At 37.0% G+C, this 23,715-nt stretch overlaps 1 protein-coding gene across 7 annotated transcripts in view; it reads left to right on the top strand.

Moving 5' to 3' along the window:
* The window catches only part of rapgef2b (Rap guanine nucleotide exchange factor 2b), a 149,547-nt gene that overhangs the window by 113,972 nt on the left and 11,860 nt on the right, over nt 1-23,715 (top strand). For all 7 annotated transcript variants that reach the window (XM_041263307.1, XM_041263334.1, XM_041263318.1 and 4 more), the window contains 12 exons: nt 805-936; nt 7,078-7,255; nt 12,644-12,780; nt 13,417-13,575; nt 14,209-14,361; nt 16,373-16,537; nt 16,919-17,026; nt 17,593-17,796; nt 18,052-18,160; nt 18,856-19,102; nt 20,034-20,191; nt 22,017-22,257. In XM_041263307.1, coding sequence (XP_041119241.1) covers nt 805-936; nt 7,078-7,255; nt 12,644-12,780; nt 13,417-13,575; nt 14,209-14,361; nt 16,373-16,537; nt 16,919-17,026; nt 17,593-17,796; nt 18,052-18,160; nt 18,856-19,102; nt 20,034-20,191; nt 22,017-22,257 — 1,991 coding nt within the window. The remainder of the gene's footprint in view (nt 1-804; nt 937-7,077; nt 7,256-12,643; nt 12,781-13,416; nt 13,576-14,208; nt 14,362-16,372; nt 16,538-16,918; nt 17,027-17,592; nt 17,797-18,051; nt 18,161-18,855; nt 19,103-20,033; nt 20,192-22,016; nt 22,258-23,715) is intronic.

Raw genomic sequence — 23,715 nt, 5'->3', positions numbered from 1 at the left:
TTCTAGATACACCTTTAGAATTAAAACAAGTAATTACCAGTGGCAATATAGTAAAACATTTTTTTATTTATTTTATATATGTGTGCACATACATTGTCATTTTCAAACATAATACTAAAAGAAACCAAAATGAACATACAGTTTGACTAATGTTTATCATCCAGTTAAAATATTAAAACTATTTTAGTGTAATTGTAGTGATATTACTGTTAATGTAATATAGCTTGAACCCTCTCTTGTTTGAAATTGCATGCAGTAAGCAGGAACTCAAGTCTTAACAATTTGAACAGCCATTTAGATTTCCTAATGAATTGGCAAATGCTGATGTAGACGGTATTAGTTCTAGCTAAATTATTCCACCTCTTAAATATACCAACGTTACTGTATGGTGGTGGTCTAACTAATATTTATGGTGGGGTTTTACTAACTGTCTAGAGCCTTTCTGATCCGTATTGCAGAACAAACAAAGAAAAGTGCTCACTTGGTGCTTTGCAATTGTAATAGTATAAAACAATATATAATATGCAGATTATACCTTGACCCATTTCATTTTGACCTCTATTTAACAATTGCTGACATTTTGTGCACTTCCCTTATTTAGCTACCCACTATTCAGAATAAAATCAGGGTCACTGTTCTTACGTATTCGTATTGATAGTATATTGAACTCAGCTTTGACAGTAGTGCAGTATATTTGTTTTTTGTAGACATGGAATTGTTCAGTTTAAAAGTACATTTGTTGAGTTTAATGCTCTTTTGGGTGATTCTTTCTAGCTGTGTGTCCTTTTTTTTTTTTTTGTGCAGCTTCCTGCCGATTTCACCAAGCTCCACCTCACTGACAGCCTCCATCCGCAGGTGACCCACGTGTCCTCCAGTCATTCAGGATGTAGCATTACAAGTGACTCTGGGAGTAGCAGTCTGTCAGATATTTACCAGGTAAGCAAGGCTTTCTTTTTAACTTAGGTATGTAATGGCTCTAGGTGTTTAGAGATGACAAATAATTTGAACTGATTTTGCTTTTTAACAGTGTTTATAAAAATGCTTTGTAAACTGAAAGTAGAGAAATACCATCAACTGCGTAAATGCTGTGTTGAAAACCCTAACGTTTCAAATGTCATGTGGCGGTAACCCATATACACTGCATCAATATTACTTTGTTAGTTCTGTTATAGATTCTGATGCACTAGATTTATGGAAACATTCTGTCAAGATGATATCGGTTAGTAAATTATTCTTCATGCGTGCAACAGTTGATGTGCACTAACCAAGTATATTCTCCTTTTGTGCTCTATGATAAGTGTTTTTTTTTTTTTTAGTTATATTTTTTTTTTAGAGAGATACAACAATTAATCGATGCATCGATTATTGGTCGTCCGTCTTGAAGTTTCCTGAGCTTCAATTACATGTTGATGAATCGATGCATCAAATTAGATCAAACTGACTTCTGTTTTTTAAATTATTATTAACGCCTAGAAGGGACATATGGTGCGGATGCATGCATCTTTTCAGTTCTTTATTGAACGTAAGGCCTTTATTATTATTATTATTATTATTTTTTAATCAAAAATGTTCTGATTAGAATGCAAGTTGTGTCTTGCGGTTTAACGATTGAACTACTTGTGTTTTATTTTTATTTTATTTATGTATGTACATTTTTTAAATATGGCCTTTTCCCTTTTTTGGGGATATTTTCAAACCCTTTAATCCCTTTTGATTTCATGGAAGCCCTAATGTCTTTGTGTGGAGTGGCTCCTGCTGATTGTAGATCCGCAGAATCCACAGGCATTTTTTAACCTAGTTCTTGATCCTGGATAGACAGCCATCTGTTTGGCTGCCATTAAAGGATCTGCTATAGGTTTCCAACTAGTAAGCCCATCTCTGATGAAAGTGATTCCGTCTCCCACTGTCTCAGATGGGTGTCTGAGACCTTATTTCAATGGGATTTTCTGTCTATGGTGAATTGAAGCTAGCCTAGCAGTGTTTCAGAAAATGATTAGAGTTGAACTGGGTTTTAATTAGGTTTACTTTTCACAAGTGGTACTGGTTCTCACTGTCTGTAAACATCCAACAGTACTGTAGATGTACTGTATCAACCTTAAGTGCATACCATTTCAGCAATATTGTGCAACTTTTGATTCTTAATGAGTGGACTCAAGAATCATAATAGTTTCCTGTGAGTTCAGTTTATTGTTGTATTCAGTTTAGTTTATTTTGCAAGTCAATTTAAATTAAATATTGATTTTCACATTTTGACACAGAACATATGTAGATTAGACAGTTGCCAGTGTACCCGTGTTAGGTGTTGAAGATCAGCGTCTGTTGAAATCATTATTCTTGGTGATACCTTGCAGGGGTGATTTTTTGATACTTTCACTCATATTCTACTAGCTCAACTATCTGCTGAGCCTGTCTGTCACCTTCAGCATTGACAGGGAAGGATGCAATGTGTTGTAACAAAAACCCTGCCTTGGTAATTATAATAAGAGGTTCCACCTGTTGAAAGATTTTAATGTTGCACAGGAAAACTTATATATCTTAAATCTTATAAAATAATTTCAGTGGTGTTCCTCCAATGTATGTTCACATTTGAATTTAGGTGGGATTTAGTGGATTATTTGAATATTTTGAAACAGGTGTTCAATATTAAAATATGTATTGAAGAAGGCCTGTATTTGCTATAGCTAAGAGGGATCTTGAAGCCACTTCATGTTTTTTTCTATTGTACATATATTTGCTTAACTGAGATGTTTTATGGATGCTCAGTATTTTACAGCACAAGTCTTCAGACATGCAAATGAGGTAGTAATTGGACCAGGCAATTCAAACAAAGCTCTTTTCAACCTCTGCAGAATTCTGTATTATGCAGTGTCACACAGGTTAGGCAATTCCATTTCGCCAGACAAAAGAGAATATATTACAAAGCTGTTGAAAAGGTAAATGCTTTAGCATTTATTAGAAATTATATTAATTGAGTTTGTAAAAACTTTATTATAATTCACAAGCGTATTGGTTAATGTATACACATCGCTGCTTCCTTATACAGTACATACATTTTAGTATACATAGTTAAGCAATTCAGTGACACATTTCAACTTGTAATCTTCAATTGAAGGTCTTTAATTCTGGTCATATCATACTTCTGTACATACAGTACAATAAAAACACATGGAAATGAAGTCTGCGAAAAGTGAGGTTTATAAATTTTAGGGTGGCGTTATGAAGGTCTGCAGCTGTATTAAAATAGGTACACTAAAATGTCTGTAGAATGATTCGCAGTAGTGAAGAAAGCTTATTTTTGTAACCACGCTATATCAATATAGCCTATCTCATTTCTAGATACACCTTTAGAATTAAAACGAGTAATTACCAGTTAACTAAGTGGCAAATTGTGCCAATTTAGTAGACCATTTTATTTATTTTATATATGTGTGCACATACATTGTCATTTTACAAACCTAATACTAAAAGAAACCAAAATGAACATACAGTTTGACTAATGTTTATCATCCAGTTAAAATATTAAAACTATTTTAGTGTAATTGTAGTGATATTACTGTTAATGTAATATAGCTTGAACCCTCTCTTGTTTGAAATTGCATCAGTAAGCAGGAACTTGTCTTAACAATTTGAACAGCCATTTAGATTTCCTAATGAATTGGCAAATGCTGATGTAGACGGTATTAGTTTTGTAAATATACCAACATTACTGTATGGTGATGGTCTAACTAACATTTATAGTGGGGTTTTACTAACTGTCTAGAGCCTTTCTGATCCATATTGCAAAACAAACAAAGAAAATTGTGCTTTGCTATTGTAATAGTATAAAAAATGGAACATGCAAATTATACCTCGCCCCATTTCAAAATAGACCCCAGTGTGCTTAACCCTTGAACTCTGCTATGTGGTGGTTTGTTTTTGTTTTTTTTATTTTATTACTGTACTTTATTCAGTTGCTTACTCTTGTCATGAAAATAATATAAAAAGAGCATAGCAAGTTAAACTGTTGGTTGAATCTATTTTGTGGTGTTGATCTTTATTTGGATTGAATGAAGAGTTCCACACTGGTTGCCATTTTAATATAAACATTTTATTTCTCTGGGAATAATTTGTTTAGAAATAGGTTCCATGATGCTGTAAGCATAGTTACAGAAGTATAGGAAAACCCACTAACAAACACTGAATCACTGCCAGGCAAGCTTACAACACTAACATTACACCTGCTATACAGCAGAAGAATGCAACCCAATGAATGGTGACATCACCAACAGCAGCAGTCAGTACACTATATTCACAAGCACTGTAGTAAAATGTAGCTTACTCTAAATACTGATTTCTGCTTAATTGAATTCACATAACATAAACATCATGATGTAGGATTTATATTCTTGAAGAACATTTAGGGTGTATCCTAGTTTGGCTTAATGTGTTGGTACAAATGAAAGACATCTTCATTTTATTTCTGTTGTCTGCAGGCTTCCTAAATCCCTAGATAATAAAGTTGTTTAAGAGAGGTACAGGGCTGAGTTGATACTGTAACTAACTGGCAGTCCCTTTTTACTTTCTGTCAATTGAAATTCTTTGGGGAAAATGTCAACCTTGCCTAAAGGCTTCTATTTAAGTGTTTATTGAAACACTGGCTAGTCATTAATCCTTTAAAGAGTTTCATTAATACTATGCTATACAACTACCGTCTTGGATAAAGGAGTCTGGTAAATATGATGGGTGTTTAATTATACAAATATGAAAGTAAAACTGCTTTGTAGCTATAATTCACAATTTCTCTTTCTACTACTGAGGCCTAAAGTATGTGAGGTCTAATACAGGAATTGAGTTTCCATTAATATAAACCTGTTCTCTCCTATGGTCTTGCTGTGAACTGCGGTTATGAAACGGGACAGAAACCCCCTAACCTGAAATTATTGCAGCTATCACAATGAAGGCCACTGGAAATCAGTAAATAATGACGGCCGCTATCTAATCAGTGCAATTGTATCCCTTTTCGTATTGTACATTTGCTGAGACACCATGCTGTGCATGCTTTATTGTTTGTTTTGTGGTTAGATTTATTGGCCCTGGCTTCAGAAAGGCTGGCATAGGGAAGGTAGAATGGCAGTGTGTTTCATATTTAAATGAATCATGACTTTGTTACTTCAGACAGCTTTCAGCATTGATCCTAGAATAGTCCTGGTTAAATATTAATACTGTAGCTCTATTCAGTGTGTCAAGCACTACGCATAGAACGATTAATTTATTTTTAGGGTGAAGAAGAAACGTCAAATAGAAACATAGTATTTTTGAGGGAGTTTTTTTGTTGTTGTTTTTTACGCATTAAGATGCAGGTACAATAGCGATGGGCCTGAAGTGTCCGAATGTGGTGTTACAGTAGTCTTCAATGCAGTATGCATCTATACAGTATTAGTTCCATTTCACATCACTGTTTGTTTTCAAGCTTTGGATTGGACATGTGAAACAACAGAATCCAAGCAGAGTACTATATCATCAGTTATGGAATGACTTTATCTCAAGCCTTGGAGAGGATAAAAGCTTTATATTTTATTTAGAGACCAGTGACAATCAGTAACAACACAGGCTGTAGTAAAGTACCAGGATTACGTTTAGTACCCCCCCCCCCCCATTATTTGTCTTCCAATATTCCAATTTTCACTATTTAATATCTAATGCTTTTCAAGTCCCTAAAGTACCTGTAATGCCTGTGTGATCTGATTCAAGTGTCATGAGTCAGAAATTGCAGTGAATCATTTATGAATTTTACACTTGCCATTTAAAGAGAAAATGCAGGCTTGGGTAAGGCAGACTCTCTTTAGTTAAAAATTAAACATGTGTGGCATTGCAACTGTAAGTCAGGGTCCTGCTGAAATGTGTCTGGAAGTGCACATCTTTTTCTCTTGAATAGCATCTTAAGACATTTGTAGCAGGGAACAACTATTCATTGATTATAATGATAGATGCAGTCGTTGCAAAGGATAAAGTCTTAATTAACTGTCTGGTTGTGTTTGCTGAGAAGGTTTATAGTTCAACTATAGTAATTGAAAGCAGGCATTTCCATTATAACCTGCTTATAATTAGTGTGCTTTTTGATGACAAAATATGAGACAATGCAGTACCATTTAACTTTAGCATAAGGCAGATCAGTCTCTTAAGTTATAATTTTGTTTGTTTTTCATTGAAGGAGCTAGTTCCAGCTTCAATGTCAGCTCATTGAAGGAGCTAGTTCTAGCTTCAATGTCAGCTCATTGAAGGAGCTAGTTCCAGCTTCAATGTCAGCATTATAAACTGCAGTAAGGAACTGTCATCTTTTAACTAAGCTTTGAAGTGAAAAAAGACATCGGATGATGAATTCAAGCCAAATGACAAAATGGAAATTAGCAGGTTAACGTGGAGCAAACGTTGATGTCAAGAGTTTTTCTCAAGGTGATTGAAGTGCAGGCCTGCCTACCTCCCACAGGAGCCTGCTCCAGTCCATTTTCTCTTGGTCTTCCTCAGCAGGACTAATGATGCCTTGATGCCTATCCCTCCATCTGTTTAAGAATTTTGCAGAATTGTTCTCAAAGGTTGTATCAATCTGTTTTCAAAGTGATGTTGTAATGTGGCTTCTATCAGATACTTGGTCACAATTATAATAATGCATAGTCATCTTCATAGTATTGGGAATATCACAAATTGGAAACAATAGCAGAATTTATTACAGGTTTTAATTCTTGGAGTGCTTCCATGTACCTCTGGGGACTTTGGCAGCTTAAACTTGGCAGTAATGACCTGGAGCTGTGTAATTGTTTGCAATTCCTAACCTGACTTTTAGCTCATACTGGGTTAACTTCACAAAGCCACTGTGGTGAAGTCTAGTTCACTATTACTGTATAATGAAAACTAACTAAAAACAAATGGTTGTTTCAGCTACATAAAATTCCACTGAAATCTGTTTTAAAAAATCAGGCATTTAGCATGGCAGTCTCTGATTTGTTTCCAATTGAATGTGACTGGGATTTACCAGATCCGTTGTCAGCACTCTGTTTTGAGTTAGTGTATTGTATGTGATCTCTCTGCTCATCTTGCTAGGCCACAGAGAGTGAGGCCGGGGAGATGGATCTGAGTGGGCTGCCTGAGACAGCAGTGGACTCGGAGGAGGATGACGATGAGGAGGATATTGAACGTGCTTCAGACCCTCTGATGAGTCGGGATATTGTCCGTGACTGCCTTGAGAAGGACCCCATGGATAGGACAGACGATGACATTGGTGAGTTATCATGCTCGTTACTGGAGATATGGCTGAAGCGATCTGCTACAAATGAGGAGGCGTTAGCTGCCAAATTCAGCCCAGGCTCAAATAAGTGTTTGCCTCTTTCCCTTATCAGTGACACCAGCTAGCATACATAGACTGCCTGCCTCGTTTTCATGACCAACTATTGTCCTATTTATTTATGTTTATTTATTTATTAATTTATTTATTTTGTTATGCAGCTGCAAGAAACTGCCCTTTCTAAGGATGTGCCCATACATTTTTTATGTAGTTTCTATGAAGGTTTTCAAGGAACCAGTACAGCTTTGAAACTTTGGTTTGGCACGCTTTTCTGCAATGAAATCATCTGACTTTGTAGTTCTGTTTTCTGAGTATCAAGTATCAGAAGAGTACACATCAAGCCTTTAGTTTCTTAATGGTTACTGTGAAACTTCATACAGCTGAATCACAGTCCCTCTGAGGTCTTCAGTTATATGCAATGAATACTGCATCTGCAGACAGCATTTTCTTTATATGCATTTTATTTGTTACAGTTTAAATCTGTTATTTTTATATAAAACATCTTGACTTAAATTTGGACTCAGATATGGGCTCATTTTTAACATTGCTATCCACAAGTGTAGCTGTACAGTATATAAATATTATACTGATACTATGATTGGTTAGCTACATTTATAACAGAATGCTAAATCTCATAGTAGGGTTTAAGTTTAACAATCAAGTTAACATTTTGTCAGTTACTCAATAGTTACAGGTTTCCTTGAATATGTAAATGTTTGTAGAAGCGCAGTACAGCATAAAGCATAATAAACCAAGAAGGTGGTAACGAAGTGGTTGCCAGTTGGCTTAAAAAATAGGCCATTGGAGCACATGCATTATATAAGTCTTTAAATACCAGGCTGTTCCTGCTCAAACATGCTTCATGTTACACTGTCTCACACCCCTAAAGAAGAAAGATATTCTCTCTTATGGTAGTTTTCCACTTGCAAAAAGAAGTGGAAATTACAAGTGTCCAGATGGCTAAACTGGAGAGGCATTCTTGTCTCCATCTTGAATTCCCAAACTCACTTGCCAACAAATATTTTAGGAGTCGGAATTACTAACCTATGTCATTAGATAAGTCCTTGTTCGTTTTCTTCAAATTGCATTTGCATGAACTTCCTTTTAATCTTTGTAAATTATACTTTATATTTTGTTAGTGTTTGTTAGTTAGTTTTTTTACAGAACATACGCAAGATGTCAAAAGCTTGGCTTGTTCTAGAATTTTAGAATAAGAACACTAAATTTTACTTAGATACTCCTTATCAGATTTGTATAGTACTTTATAAGGTTCTGCCTACAATAAATGTGCATAGCACTCCTGAATAAAGTAATCCCAGCACATGCTGTGATGGGAAAGCTCCATTGAACTGTATGGTCGTCCAATGCTCATTATTTTCATTCACCTGTCAGGGGTCGGCAACCTTTTTGTTGAAGGGAATCAAACTGAATGGAAATTTAGAGCAAGTGGTCTGCAAACAGCCAATCAAAAACACACAATTTATATACTTTAAATCGCACAAAAAAGTACTTAAATTGATTATTGTACTTACAGTGTGCTTCTTGTAATGCGACTTCTACTGCTGCATTGTTTTGCTCATTGCTTTGAAGTCTGGATCATAGCTGGTCAAGTTTAGCTTCGTGCAAGCATTCAGGCTTCTGTTAATCTTGAGCGTACTTTGTTTTTTATGTGATTCAAGTGGGAGAACGCCTGTTCCCACATATAGGTGGAGCCAAACTTTGTTGAGAGTAAAACCTGACATTCTGCATTGTGCCGTACGAAAGCTCATTCCAAGTTTGCACAATGAGGTTATCTTCACGCTCCGATTTCTTCAAATCAGTCCATTTGTGCAGTTTTGCTAGTTCTGCGTGTTGCCGAGCAAGACTTTCCTGATTTGACTTAAGTGCAAAACTTTTCAACCCAAATGTCTGACTCCTTGAAGTTGGCAACTTCCAGCTCCAAATCTCTAGTTGAGATGCCTGGAATCACCATCCAGTGCTTCCACACAAGTTTCATGGGGATGAATCAAAAACTTGAGCAAAGTGTTGTGCCTGCGAAAGTCCACAAAACGAGGCTTGAACGACGTTAGCAGATCAATCAAGCAATCAATCTTTATTTTATGTATCGCCTTTCATAGTGGACCATCATCACAAAGCACTTTACAAGATATTGAGGAACAATGCATAATACATTAAGTACTTAAGTACTGTTCTATTTGCTGCTTGTCAACCTGAGGGGCCCGTTTCATCAAAGCGATTTCGGAGGAATCGCTGCTGCAGACCCCTCGCAGGTTGCAATTTGTGTTTCATAATATTTCGCAGGGCTGCGACGTCACAGGTTTTCCCCTGAAACTTGCGTGCTATAGGCCAACCTCAAGTTGTAATTTTCATTGCGAATCGTTTTAGTAGATATCACAGCTCTCATACTACTACTAGCTTCTTGTTGATATGGCAGTGGAATAAGAAGAGGAGTATTTAGGGACCGGGCAAAGTACCGATTGCCAAGAGCAGAAATAATTCATTAATTTATGTGACTTATTATATCAAGAAATTTGAAATAAAACACAACGAAATATGATACTACACTGTAAAAAAAATCTTGTTTAAAACACGTTTTTTTAATTTTTATGTAGTGTACACGTACCATTGCAAGTCTTAACTGCTCTCTATGCAAGCGGTAGTTTTCAGGACGTAGTAGCTGACTGTCATCATGGTGTAAGTAATAGATGTGTATTCAAAGTTTCTACAGCTTTGTCTAACCACATTGGTGATTACGTACGCTTTCCTGAAGAACCTGACATAAAGAGGATAATGACTGACTTCTTTAAACAATGTGGTTTGCTGAAAGTAGGCTACTTGGAGCCGTAGATGGAAGTCAGATACAAATTATGTCCCCTGCTGAGAATAAGCACCTGTACGTATGCAGGAAAGGTTTTCATTCCATTAATATTAATATTCATGTGATCTGGGATGCCAAAATGTCTGTGTTTTGATGCTGTAATTCGATACCCTGGGAGTACACATGACCGCTTCATTTGGACGAATTGTGATCACAGATCGCTTTAGTTGCATTGGCGATAGATGTTTTTTTTTGGAGACAGTGGGTAATAATAATAATAATAATAATAATAATAATAATAATAATAATAATAATAATAGTGTGATTTGTTCACCTTATTAATATTGCTCTATTTAAGTTAGATGGGTAAAAAAAGACGTGGTTACTTACTCAGAAACTGTTAAAGATAACAGGAGGTGCTATGCTTTAGTTTCTTCTGCTTGTTTCCAGTCCACCTTCAGTACCTGCAAGAGATACTTCACCAATAATATTTAGGACCATGTTTTGATTTTCCCCACTGCCTGTATGTTTTGCTTTCCTCCTCCTTTTTGCCTCTTTTTTTATATAGTTCTTTTTTTATATTATGTAGTTATAGTATCTATTTACTTCTGTTGCCGTTCTCTCCAACCCCAAAACATTTATTTGATCTGTGATATTTTGAGATTTTTCTTCGCTAGTTAGGGTTCCCAACAACTTGCCCAATAGAACCGATTTGTTTTGACCAATATGTTCTATAATTATATTTATTTCTTCTTTAGAAAAATGGACTTTCTTTCACACCGGCCATTGTAAGTTATTGCAGCTGTGTTTTAAAGTCGATTGCTGAGTGACTGATTTTTCAGAGTGCAAATCGCTAAAAGGGATCGCAAGCGACGGTACTTGCGATGTGCTTTAAGAAGCGCACGCAGGCACATCTCTGAGAGCTCGCAAATAGATCCATAGCAAACCGCAATTCTTTGTGAAACCGGACAGATCTGCCATTTTCACAGCAAAATCGTGAACTGTTTTTGCAGTTTTTGCATTAGTGAAAGGCTTACCTTTGCAAACAATCTCTAAAGATCCTGCAAAACCTGCTGAATTTAAACTTCCACCTTTATTCAATCATGCCAGTGGATTACTTTGCCCTGCTTTCATTCTTCTTTGCAGCTCCTTGCAGGACTTTTTCTGCACCTCACCTTCTGGATATTTCACTACAAATGCAGCATGTTGTGTTATGAAATGTCATTGTAAATTAGATTTTTTTTTTGAAGCCAGTCGTTCACTGCATAGGAGACAAAGTGGAAATCTTGCTTTCTCCTCAAAGGCATACATATCAGTCCATTCCAGCTGATTTTTAAACTGTGTGTGTGTGAGTATGACTTGTGTTCTCCCCTGGCATTCTGTTCAGTCGGACAGCAGAACATTATAGCCGGAGCACTTTTAACAGAAAAATAAACTTGCCTTACCTTAAATATATAATACGACAAAGAACTTGAATAATATGTTGTCTTTCGTTGACTATATCTGGTTGTGCTTTTTTATGTTCTGCATTTTCGTTTTCATTTCTGTTTTTTATTCTGGTAAATTACTGTGCTTATTTAGGCACTCTACGATTTGACTGGGGAAAGATAACATAGGTTTATTGGAGTTCACAAAAAAAACCCCAAAAACTATAACCTTTTCACGATATCACAACAAAAGGAATTTTTGGTGCATATGCATAGCTATTATGTACTATATATCACCTTACAGTACAATAATACAACAAAAATGGACTGATTGATAATACTTTTAAAGTATAATATTTTAATAAAGTAGCTGACGCAATCATAATAATAATAATAATAATGTCCTTATTTTTATGTAGCGCCTTTCATTGTGGACCATGATCACAAAGTGCTTTAAAGAGGTAGGCTGTGAACTGTGCATTATATGGAGAGTCACTACAACAGGACATTGATTTAACATCTCATCCGCAGGATGGAGCACAAGGAGGTTAAGTGACTTGCTCAGGGTTCCACAGTGAGTCAATCGGTGGCAGAGGTGGAGCACACTGTCTCCTATTAGACGGTGGATTACACCGATCGATGGCTTATTTTGACAACCCTGCATTCACTGTCATTATTTTTTGCTTTGAAAATAATTGGTTATTTTTTTAGCAGTCATTTAACGTTTTAGCCTCTCGAAGTGCTTAACACAGAAAACCCGCCGCTTCAAGATTTATTTTTCACCCAGCAACACGCAAGTGATCTAGTCTGCTAGAAGCGCAATCAATCCTTATTGTTAAAGGCACAGTGGCATCTGCAAGACGGGTCGATCAAGTCTTTTCAGCCGGGCGGCGAACAGCCACTTTGCCGGGTGGCCTGTCCGGCTGAAAAAGGCCTGGGGAGAACCCTGTCTTGAGAGTCATATATGAACAGCCAGGTATGGTTCGCAAGCCATAGATTGCTGTCCCCTGACCTATATGCATTCTTGCGTCTAAATCCTTAAGTTTTGATAACTAACTTTTTCCTTTTTCTTCAATTCAGAACAATTACTAGAATTCATGCATCAGCTGCCTGCATTTGCCAATATGACAATGTCCGTGCGGAGAGAGCTGTGTGCGGTGATGGTGTTTGCGGTGGTAGAGCGAGCCGGAACAATAGTGCTCAATGACGGGGAAGAGGTCAGTAGAATTACATCTGTTGTAGGCTTTTTGTTCCTGCTCAACCTTTAGTGGCACAGTGATGTACTCTACTGTACAAAACGGTATCTGTGTTGCCTTTGTGAAGCATCATTTCAGTGGCTTTCAGTGTAAAGAAAAGATTATTATTTTTTTTTTTTTTTTTTACGAAGTGTTTATTCTTTTGCTTTACTAGCTCTAAGCCAAATGACTGATGGCTTTGGGATGCTGAGTGAAAAGGCTTTTCAAATTGACCTCAATAAATGGTTCCATATTATTTTAAAAGCTTTGATGGCATACCTTTTCCCTTTAATCAAATTATACATGTCATACATCTCTGGTATTCTTCCCAATTGTAAGCAGCTTTAATACTCTGACATAAGTTACATGGATCTAAAGGCAGTTTACAGATGACAGTAAGAGCAGCTGTGCATGGATGTAGATGGCAAACTAATTCCTTTAGTTCTTACAGTTTAATTGCCTTATCTTTTGTATGGTTTATATAAATCTCACTGAGAAATGAAGGTCTGTTTAGTTGGGGAGGACCTTGGGTAAGTCAGTCTACTACAGTATCTTCCCTCATGTTATCTACTGACAAGATGTGCTGTGTTTACAGTCTTGTAATATTCCTGGTTTTAGCTGGACTCCTGGTCAGTGATTTTGAACGGGTCTGTGGAAGTGACGTACCACGATGGGCGTACTGAAATCCTGTGTATGGGGAACAGCTTTGGGGTTTCCCCTACAATGGAGAAAGAGTACATGAAGGGAGTAATGAGAACCAAAGTGGATGATTGCCAGGTGAGAGCTGCCTGCAAGCAGTAGGGCTGAAAACTGATACATGATTTGTTTAGGAAATGGATACAGTAGTGGGACCTGGATGCTAAATTTAAGGTGATAAGCCATTACAGACTTGCCATGCAGGGAAATTAATAGAAAAAAAAAAAGATTTATATTTCACAGTCAATATTATACGATATTTTTAATGTTTATTGTACCGTCATTAGAGAGTAAGGCAGAGTGTAAGAAAATGGCTTGTTAAACATGATATGCAGTATCTGTTTAAGTAATTCATACTAACTGACTTCTTCTGATACTGGATGCAGTGCCTTTTGTTACTACTTCCTGAACTGACTGGAATAAGTCCATAAAAATAAAAGAATATGTAAAACACGGGCAGGAGAAATTTGTACAAGGTGGCAGGATTCCATCTTGCATAATTGACAGGTATCAGGAGTATTAAATTAATGTAATTGATCCGAGTAAATTCCCTCGGCTTCCAATCAAGTTTTATTTTACTAAAATGAAAGATTTGCAGTACAAGATGAAGTCGGTTTTCACTTTTACCAGCTGTGAAATCATGATGCTCTGTACAGTAACGATGGCATCCCTAGGCACATCTTTTTTTTTTTTTTTGTCTGTGCTTCTTTGCAGTTTGTTTGCATAGCCCAGCAGGAATACTGCTGCATCCTCAATCAGGTAGAGAAGAACATGCAGAAGGTAGAAGAGGAGGGAGAGATTGTGATGGTGAAGGAGCACAGGGAGCTTGATCGCACTGGGACCAGGAAAGGACACATTGTCATCAAGGTAAGCTAGAGCAAGGACTGGGTAGCTACACTGAGTGGATGTGTGGGTGTGGTGTGGGTGTGGGTGTGTGGGTGTGGGTGGGTGGGTGGGACCACCTTTACATTGTCTGTTGTTGTTCGAAAAGGGTGTAGACTTGGTTATAAATGTTAAAAAAAAAAATGCTAAAGTGGCATATCTGTTTATCTGATTTTAAACCAAGTTGAGTATTTTATTCCACTATGTATGTATGTATGTATGTATGTGTGCATGCAAGCATGCATGCATTTGGCAAATACCTTTATCCAAGACGACATGCAGGTGTTACAGGGCAGTACAGAGTTACAATGTGAGATTCATATTAAAATACATTATAGTTTATAGTGCAAATACCGGATTCTGCAGAGTCAACGCCCACGTTTGAACTAATGCCCCAACCCCACTTTTAGCTGAATGTCAGTTTTTCACTGTTTCTAATAACCATGAGAAATAAAAAAAAAAATGCCAGTGATTTCAAATCTCGCGCTTCAAGTGAACAGAACAAGCTGTGCAGTACAGTAGTTGCTCTGTGCATTGATTGAATAAATTGTAAGCACTTTTTGTTTTGGATCCGACAGTACATAGTCTGAGTCCGATTGATTATGCTTTCCTGTTAAGCTACAATTGTTTTTATTTTATTTATTTTTTTACGATAGGCTTCAGCTTTAATGGTTAATGTGTGTTCTATAAAGATTTAAAATGACATTACAGTGGACTTAACGCAGCACCCTTTTTTCAGGCAAACCCTTTACTTTGTATTTCACCGTTTAATCCTAGAACCGCCGTGTTGATGCTCATACCTAAAACTGCCATCAGCAGTCAGTTACATTTTAAGCAACATCAATATTAAAATGAAAGACAAACTATTGGATACAACTCAAAACGTTTTAATCCCATCTGCACACCCGAAACGAAATGAACAATTAAACATGAAAGAGGTTATTTTCTAACTTACCACATATAAAGCACTACTTCAAAAAATGAAAAACTATAATAAAATACATCAAAAGAAACTAGTGTGTAAACAGGTATATGCACATACAAAACTGTAAAAACTAAAGTAGTTTTTAATTTAAAACAAAAGGAACATATGTTTTCTCTTGCATGTGTCACTCGGTGCAGCACTGAATCCAGGTTGAGCTGCAGCAGCCTGCTGCTTTGCGGGTTTCTAATTGAAATGTTTCTGCCGAAGCGCTGTGGCTAGCTTCAAGATGAAGTCTCTCCTGATATTTTCTCTGTGCATTCCTTGTACAAAACAAAGGAATCGATGGCTGCCAAGTTCAGTAACTAGAACAACAGGCTTGTATATAAAAATAAAATATAATATTGTAGGTTATATTCAAAATAAAAAGGTAGAGCATATTGTAACTTTTTTTTGTGATCCTGTCTTTCAAACACCATCAAGGTGTTTTAACATGCCTAATTCTAAAATTAATCTGTCTATTAAATATTAAAAATATTACAGTAATTCTTGTTATTTCGCCCCTGTTTGAGTCAATTCCCGTCCCCCACTTTTGCCTTAATATCAGCTGTATGCTCCTGGGGCGCTGACTCGGCAGAATCCGGTAATACTACTAAAATACAGTATGAACTAGGTAAGGATTACAATAAGTTATATCTACAGTGACATATTAGTAGTATATTAGCTGAGGATTGTGTAACGTGGTGCTTAGTTTATGCACGTCCAGTGCATAGTAGGAGGGGTAGGTCAAAACATCTATTATAATATAGAAGTAAATATAGTAGTAAAGTAAAATATTTTATGCTATTTGTCCATGATTTTGAGGTTAAATGTTTTAGTGGGTCTTCTGGTGTATGGTGTATATAAAACATATGTATTTTTTGTTTTCTGTCTTTGCTTATCACCTTGCCCTAAGGGACACTAGGAAGACATAACAGAAGCAGCTAGACTGTGTCCTTTTAGTTAACTGGAGTTTCTTTGTTTTCTATATGGCTAAATGACACAGATTAATGTTACCCTTTTTTAATCTTACAGGGGACAACAGAAAGGCTGACGATGCATCTGGTTGAGGAGCACTCTGTGGTAGATCCCACGTTCATCGAAGACTTTCTCCTGACATACAGGACCTTCCTTTCCAGCCCAATGATAGTAGGCAAGAAACTGCTGGAGTGGTTTAATGACCCATGCCTCAGGGACAAGGTACAGCATTTCTGTGTGCTGTTTTGGACAGACTTTCTGTATTTACTGATTTTTTGTAAAAGTTAAGTTGCCCGGTTGGATGAAACAAAAAATAGTCGATACAAAAAGTGTAACCTCTTGTTCACCTCTGTGTTTGCAGTGACTTAAATCATGAGGTTAGTGGTTCATACATGTTGTCATATAAATTAAAGGCAAACAAAAATACATCTTGAAACCAGGCTTCTGTAGTAGGTGAAAGGAAAGCTTGTTCCTATCCAAGATAATACTTTTTCAAATTGATTTTCCCCTTACATGTACCTATTGTCCGTGGAGTCCTGTTTGGAGGCAAGGTTTCTCAAGCATTGCTTCTTGACTAACTTTAGAAAATAAATGTTTTTGTAGGTTACACGGGTAGTGTTGCTGTGGGTAAACAATCACTTCAATGACTTTGAAGGAGATCCAGCCATGACTCACTTTCTTGAAGAATTTGAAAACAATTTAGAAAGAGAGGTAAGTTAGTGTCTTCCAGGAAACTCTTTATGGCAGTGTTACCTGTATGTCAGTTAGCTGATATCTTGTGTAATGCCGTTGTGAAGTTGTAAAAATCCTGCTCTTGTTGTCTTTTTCTCAATAGTTTAACAAACTTGATGTGGTCTTATTTTCCATGGTATTGGCAGATTATCAGTGGGAATAATACCAAACTTTGCTCTTGTAATAAGCTGTTAAACATGTAATATCAAGTGTGGCAGTTCTTATGAAACACAAGTAAACATTGTTTGAAGAACACTGGACCTTTTGTTATGAAACTTGTGAGGTTTTCTGTGTTTTTAGCACTTTTTGAAGTTGCACAATTCTTCAGCATAACCTGGAAAGATCTAGTTCAGCACTTTTTGTCACAAAGTTGTCAGGATTTACAAAAAGTTTGTATTAAATACTTCAGGGTTATATAACCTAACCTTGGCGAGATAAAAAAAAAAAAAAATCCAAACAAAGTTTGCCTGTTTCGGTATGCATGTGCTTGACTAAAACGTGTGTACAGTACATGTGTTGAACTTGTTTTTTCCTCTATTTTGCAGAAAATGTGTGGGCATCTAAGACTGTTAAATATTGCCTGTGCTGCTAAAGCCAAACGAAGACTAGTAACACTAACAAAACCTTCCAGGGAGGCCCTTTTGCCCTTCACCCTTTTGGGAGGGTCAGAGAAAGGGTTTGGAATCTTCATAGATAGTGTAGAAACTGAGAGCAAAGCTGCTGAAGCTGGACTAAAACGTGGTGACCAGGTATTCTTTTAAGTTATGCGATAAAATCTGCTATAAAATGTAGTGTAACTATGCAGTTCAGCTCATAAACACGATAAAGTTACATCCGTCTTTTCTACACAGACATAAATGAATGCTTGCTACCATACCTGCTTGGTGATACAAAAGTTTAATAGAAGTGTGCACCCAAACTCAATTTATGTTCCTTTCACAGATAACAAATATTTCATAACCAAGCTGTGTTTTTTTTTTTTTTTTTTTTTTTTTTTTTTTAAGATATTGGAGGTTAATGGACAAAACTTTGAGAATGTTCAGATTTCCAAAGCCACTGAAATTTTGAAGAACAACACTCACCTGTCTATCACAGTGAAAACAAACTTATTTGGTAAGTGCTTAACAACTGAATCATAGTTGTTGTTTTTTTTTATTATTTTATGTATTGAGATTTAGTAAAGTTGTAAATCTGTCTGCTTGCAGCACATAGCATGAGGAAAGTTCATAAAATGCTTAAAAACACCAGAGTCAATTCTGCTTATACCCCGCACTCCTTGATTTCGATTCCGTTTCATGCTTTTCAGAAGCAAATGCAACAAGGACAACAAGCCTGTAATGACCTGTAATTTAGACATTTTACAAACAAAATGTGATTATTAAGGGTTAGAACATCCTGTGATGTAGGGCTTGATCTCCTAATACTTCTTGAATTTACTGATGCTTCCTAGCTTGGGCACAAAGTAAATGCAGGTCAATATTGATTCATTACCCTGGTGAATTCAGCAGTTTTTCTGTTTGATCTATAACTGGCACTGTGCTTAGATTATTTGCTCTATTTACTGTGTGGATGACCAAAGATAAAATTGGCATACACTGGACACCTGATGACAAGGCCAGTATTATCCAATTGCACCTGCTGCTGTCAAGGCCTGGATCAATTTTTAGTTTTAAATGTAACAGGCACAGGGCTGCCAAGAATAACCTCTGAGATCAGCGTGATAGATTTGGTGCCATCTCTCATTGAGAAAGAAACCCCAGAAGCCAGCATTGTGCAGTCTAAGACTTATTTGTGTGTTATTGTTACAGTATTTAAAGAACTTTTAGCAAGGCCAGCTGAGGAAAAGAAGAATGGTGCTCCCCATCTACCCAAGATCGGTGATATTAAGAAAGCAAGTCGCTACTCAATCCCAGACCTGGCTGTGGACGTTGAGCAGGTGATCGGCTTTGACAAAGCCAATAAGAAGGCTAAGGCCAACACTGTAGGAGGAAGGAACAAGCTAAAGAAAATACTTGACAAGACTCGCATCAGCATTCTACCCCAGAAACCATACAGGTATGTTTTGGCTCTTTCTGCCTTTGTATTATGCGTTAGACCCACAATGTCCTGTCCAAGCCCATTGTTCACATACAAATACATCATCCATAACTATAAAACACTCAGTATTGATGCATTTAGAGTTGCATTTTTATTTAGATTAATTAAAAACCTTGAAAAATCTATTTTAGTAGTGTCTTGTTTTTGCCAGTAAAGTTTATTTTTATTTTATTTTGTAAACATTTGTAGGTGGCATGTGACTTTCAAAATGTGGCGCTAACATGCTATTCTAGTTGGTTACTTCCAAAAATATTTGTATCATGTCAACATGGGACTGTGCGAGGTGTAACGGTCACGCACACCATACATCAATATGTAACCTTAGTAACAACTGTCTTCTGTATTGTAGCAACTGGTTACATTTCATTCCTCTGATAAAAGGAACCATTTATTCCATTTAAACATATGTGTTTTCCATAGGGCATAGGGTAGAGGAGAGAAACTAAAAGCTGAAATATAATAGCAATTCTGCATCTGCAGACTTTAAAAAATGCAGGGAAGAGGGTGTTAGTGGGGAAATATAGACTAAAAAACTAAACGTGGATGTTAGTAGCTATGCAATAAGCAGTCTGATACTTTGAAGTGAAACAGCAATAAAGAGTGATTTGAAAATGCAAATACATGTTGAGCATACTAAGAGCTTTGGGTAGCCAATCTATCTATCTGTTGTGATGTATACCAACCGAGCATTTCAGATCTGCTGTCTTGCACATCGTGACTGAGGTGCAGCTTTTTTATATTACAGAAAACATGTTAGACGAATCTACTTCCATAACAAATTCAAGTTTAAGTATGGCATGTGTTAATATTAGGCATGCACTGTAAAACAGAACATTATTTAAAGCCCATCTTTACAAACTAAGTATTCATGACTTCTTGTTCTGTCCAGTGACATTGGCCTTGGCCACTCTCAGGATGACAGCATCGTGGGGCTGAGGCAGTCAAAGCATATCCCCCCTGCATTGCCTGTGAGCGGGACCTTATCTTCTAGCAACCCTGATCTGTTACAGTCTCACCAGCGCATTCTGGATTTCAGCAATCCTCCAGGTAAGTGCTCCCGAGTATTGTCTGACAGTCTTTAGTACATGCTGTTGTTGCTTTTACATCCTAGTACATGAACTGGATCAACAGCATCTGCATCTATAGGCGTACTTCCTAAAAGCCTTTTTTGCGAAGGCTTTTTTCCCCATAAGTGAGATTAATGGACAACGAGCAGCACTGATGAAGTAATTTAGAATTCTATATCAAGGTTAACCTGCCATTCCTTTTTTTAGCCAGTGGATGTGAAGGAACTTGCAGCTGCTCTAGTCATTACTTCTGCACGTGTTATAGCTCTGGCTAAGTGGGGAAAAATCAGCCATAAATACGCCTCATACCCAGAGCGCATCATACCCACAGTATGAGTGTGTATGTTTTGGAATTGAGATACTGCTGCTTTTGGAAGGAATAGGAGAATAATATATTTAGTATGGTGGAAATTAGAAAATTGAAATGTATAGCTAATAGAATATATTCTATTTTAAGTTTGTTAAAATTTGTTTCTTCTACTATACATTTAATTGTTCTCCTCTTTCAGCCACAGGCTTTTGTAGTGAGTATCTGAATCCTGTTTAATGTAAATTGTGCATTGAGCCGTTTGCTTTTATCAAACCATGTAGCTTGCCATGGAACCTCTTGTATGGTGCTTGCCTTACCTTCAACTTGTATTTTTCTCTGACAAAAAGCTAACACTTTCTCTCTGTCGATTGACAGTTGGGATTGGGACACTTTTATAACAGTTTAGTGGCATACATACATGCCCTGTGGCAAAGCATGACAGCGTGAATTGGGTAGTGTTTCTGGATTTACTGTTTCACTCTTCGATCGGATACTTTCCTTGTCCCACCTTTTGTTCTGATGGTAAACCTACATAGATGTTGTACTGGAAGGCATGTGCTTTATTATGTCTTGCCCCATATAAAATGTAGAAATCAATTTTAATAATGCAGTAGTTAACAGGCAACCTCCCCTTGACTTCACTAATGCACTCTTCTTTTAAATAATTTAAAACCACTTGTATGAAGAGCACTCTCATGCCATGCTAAGCATGTATGTCTCTTGCAGATAGGGGCTGTAGTAGCTTTGCAGTATTACTGTTTAAAATAAAGGTGAATGGGCATGCCCTAACTTATGGAACTACCCATTGCGTGACCTGCCAAAGCAAAAATAGCTCCACATGGTTTACATGTACTAAGCCTTTCACTAGGTAAGGTAAAATCTGCACTGTGGTGATCCTTTTGCCTCCTGGCACCTTACATAAACTCTGCTCTGCATAAACGCCATTATAAAAAGCAGCATGATTGTGCTTTTGGCACTGCAATAGTTTCAGTGGAGACTGTTTAAGTCTGCAATATGTTAACAGGAATAAAGTTGATATTAAGCACAGAATAAATGCAATTAAAAAAAAAAAAAAATCTTTGTTACACATATTCACTTATCTTTTCTAGCTGTGTAATTTGAAACTGTTTTAAAGGCAGTCCAGTGATTACTGCAGACGTTAAATATAAAATGTTAGCTCTGGCAGTGTCCTACTCGAGTGTCAACAAAATAAATGCTGCTAAACTGCCATTTTAAACCGCTAAGTGATTAGGCCTACATGGACACTGCTGTATTTTATATCGCTATGCCACTATGCAGATTTCTAAGGTTTTTATATATTTTATATTTTATATATCATCTTTCCGGGCTTTTCTTGGGCGTGTTAAAATAAAATGGGTAAATACAGGTTTTAAATCTGAAATTGAATTCTTTGTTGTTTGACTAAACTGAATCATGATGAAGGCAATAATTAATTTGTCCCCTATTCACTGATACCTTCTTTTGCCGACAATAGATTTACCAGACCAGGTCTTGCGGGTTTTCAAGGCAGACCAGCAGAGCCGCTATATCATGATCAGCAAAGACACAACTGCCAAGGAAGTCGTGGTCCAGGCTATCCGGGAGTTTGCATTGACCGCAGCCTCTGAGGCCTACTCTCTGTGTGAAGTCTCGGTCACCCCAGAAGGTGTCATCAAGCAAAGGCGGCTTCCCGATCAGCTCTCTAAACTGGCAGACAGAATACAGCTCAGTGGAAGGTAGGAGAATGAGATCCTAAGTCTAATGATAAACCAGTTAAGACTAAATTGTCTGAATGAACTCACTGATTGGTAAAGGGCTGGATGTAAAGCCTTGATGTCGTTTACATTATTTAGGATCCTGCAGTAAACAAATTGATAGCTTGGGTCCAGTTTGCAGTCAGTATGTTTAAAGTGTCTATTTGTGATTGTGGCAATTCTGACCGGTGATTGCGAACAGGTGTAGAGGTGATGCGGTGCAAAAGGAATTGCAAACAATTGTAATCCGGTAGGAAAAGGGGTTTTAATTGTAATCCGGGTCTGGTGACCAACAAAAGAAAAATGCTCCGGCAATACACAACAATGTGTAATGCGCGGAGCCAAACAAATGGGTTTACAGTCCCAAACAATAAATGTTATCCACCCACAATACTAAAACACGGTCACCAGTCCCGGGTGCGTGTAGTAGTGCTCGTGGTGGGTGATAACAGGTTATTTGGTGACAGTTCGTGCAGTGCAGTTCTGGCTTGTGCTGGCCCAAAAGCGACAGCTCCGAAAGTGTTTAGCCTTCTAGTGATACAATAAACAAGACAATTTCTAAAACTCAAAAAAAACAAACACTCACAAATATTCCTTGGCACTTTCTACTACAGCTGTCAGTCCTTCCAGGTTTAAAGCACAAACCCCAAGCGAAGGAAAATATTAGCATTTCTCTGGCCCCTTTTATGCTACCCCGCACGATCCCTTGGTAAACGATTTCAACTGCGTCTATAGCTTGCAGCTGCTACCTCATTTACCTTCCGGGTCAATACATTCCTGCAACAGAGTCTCGCTTCCATCCAGGCTGACCGACTTCCCGACCTTAAAAACAAACTGTCAGGCCAGCCCGTCCAGATACTTTTCCTTTTGCTATATAGCACCCTCACAGGTCGAGAGGGAGATTTATAACCAGAACTCACAGTGATGCAGAGACCAAGTACATTTTTTCATTGGATAAGTGAAGGATGTTGTTTTCCAAGGATGTTTAATATGACACAGAAACTAAAATGACTTGCAGATCATTTACTAACCCTCTTCTAGATCATATATTGAATGTAGTGCAGCAAATGTGTTGGATCAAATCACCTGATCATGCACTGAATATTGAGTAATACTATAACCGATGATATTATGATATATATATTATATAATATATAATAATATATATATATATATATATATATATATATATATATATATATATATATATATATATATATGGAACTTTTTGTTTTACAACCAGCTGTCAGTGCTCAGTGGCAGTTTATTTTCCTTATTAATGCTTGTTTGATGCTGGTTTTCTGACTTTTATTGAGCTGGCAAAGGTGTCACCCTCTTGTCCACATGTATTCAGATTTGCATTGTGAGTTTAGTGCCCTTTATTAAAGCATTGCTAACAGGTGCATTAGCAGGCAGCAGCAAGTATCCACTGTAAAAGAC

This window comes from Polyodon spathula, chromosome 1 (assembly GCF_017654505.1).
Source record: "Polyodon spathula isolate WHYD16114869_AA chromosome 1, ASM1765450v1, whole genome shotgun sequence".
Classification (NCBI taxonomy): Eukaryota; Metazoa; Chordata; class Actinopteri; order Acipenseriformes; family Polyodontidae; genus Polyodon; species Polyodon spathula.
Note: the sequence above shows the minus strand (reverse complement) of the source record. Positions and strands in the feature narration are given on the sequence as shown.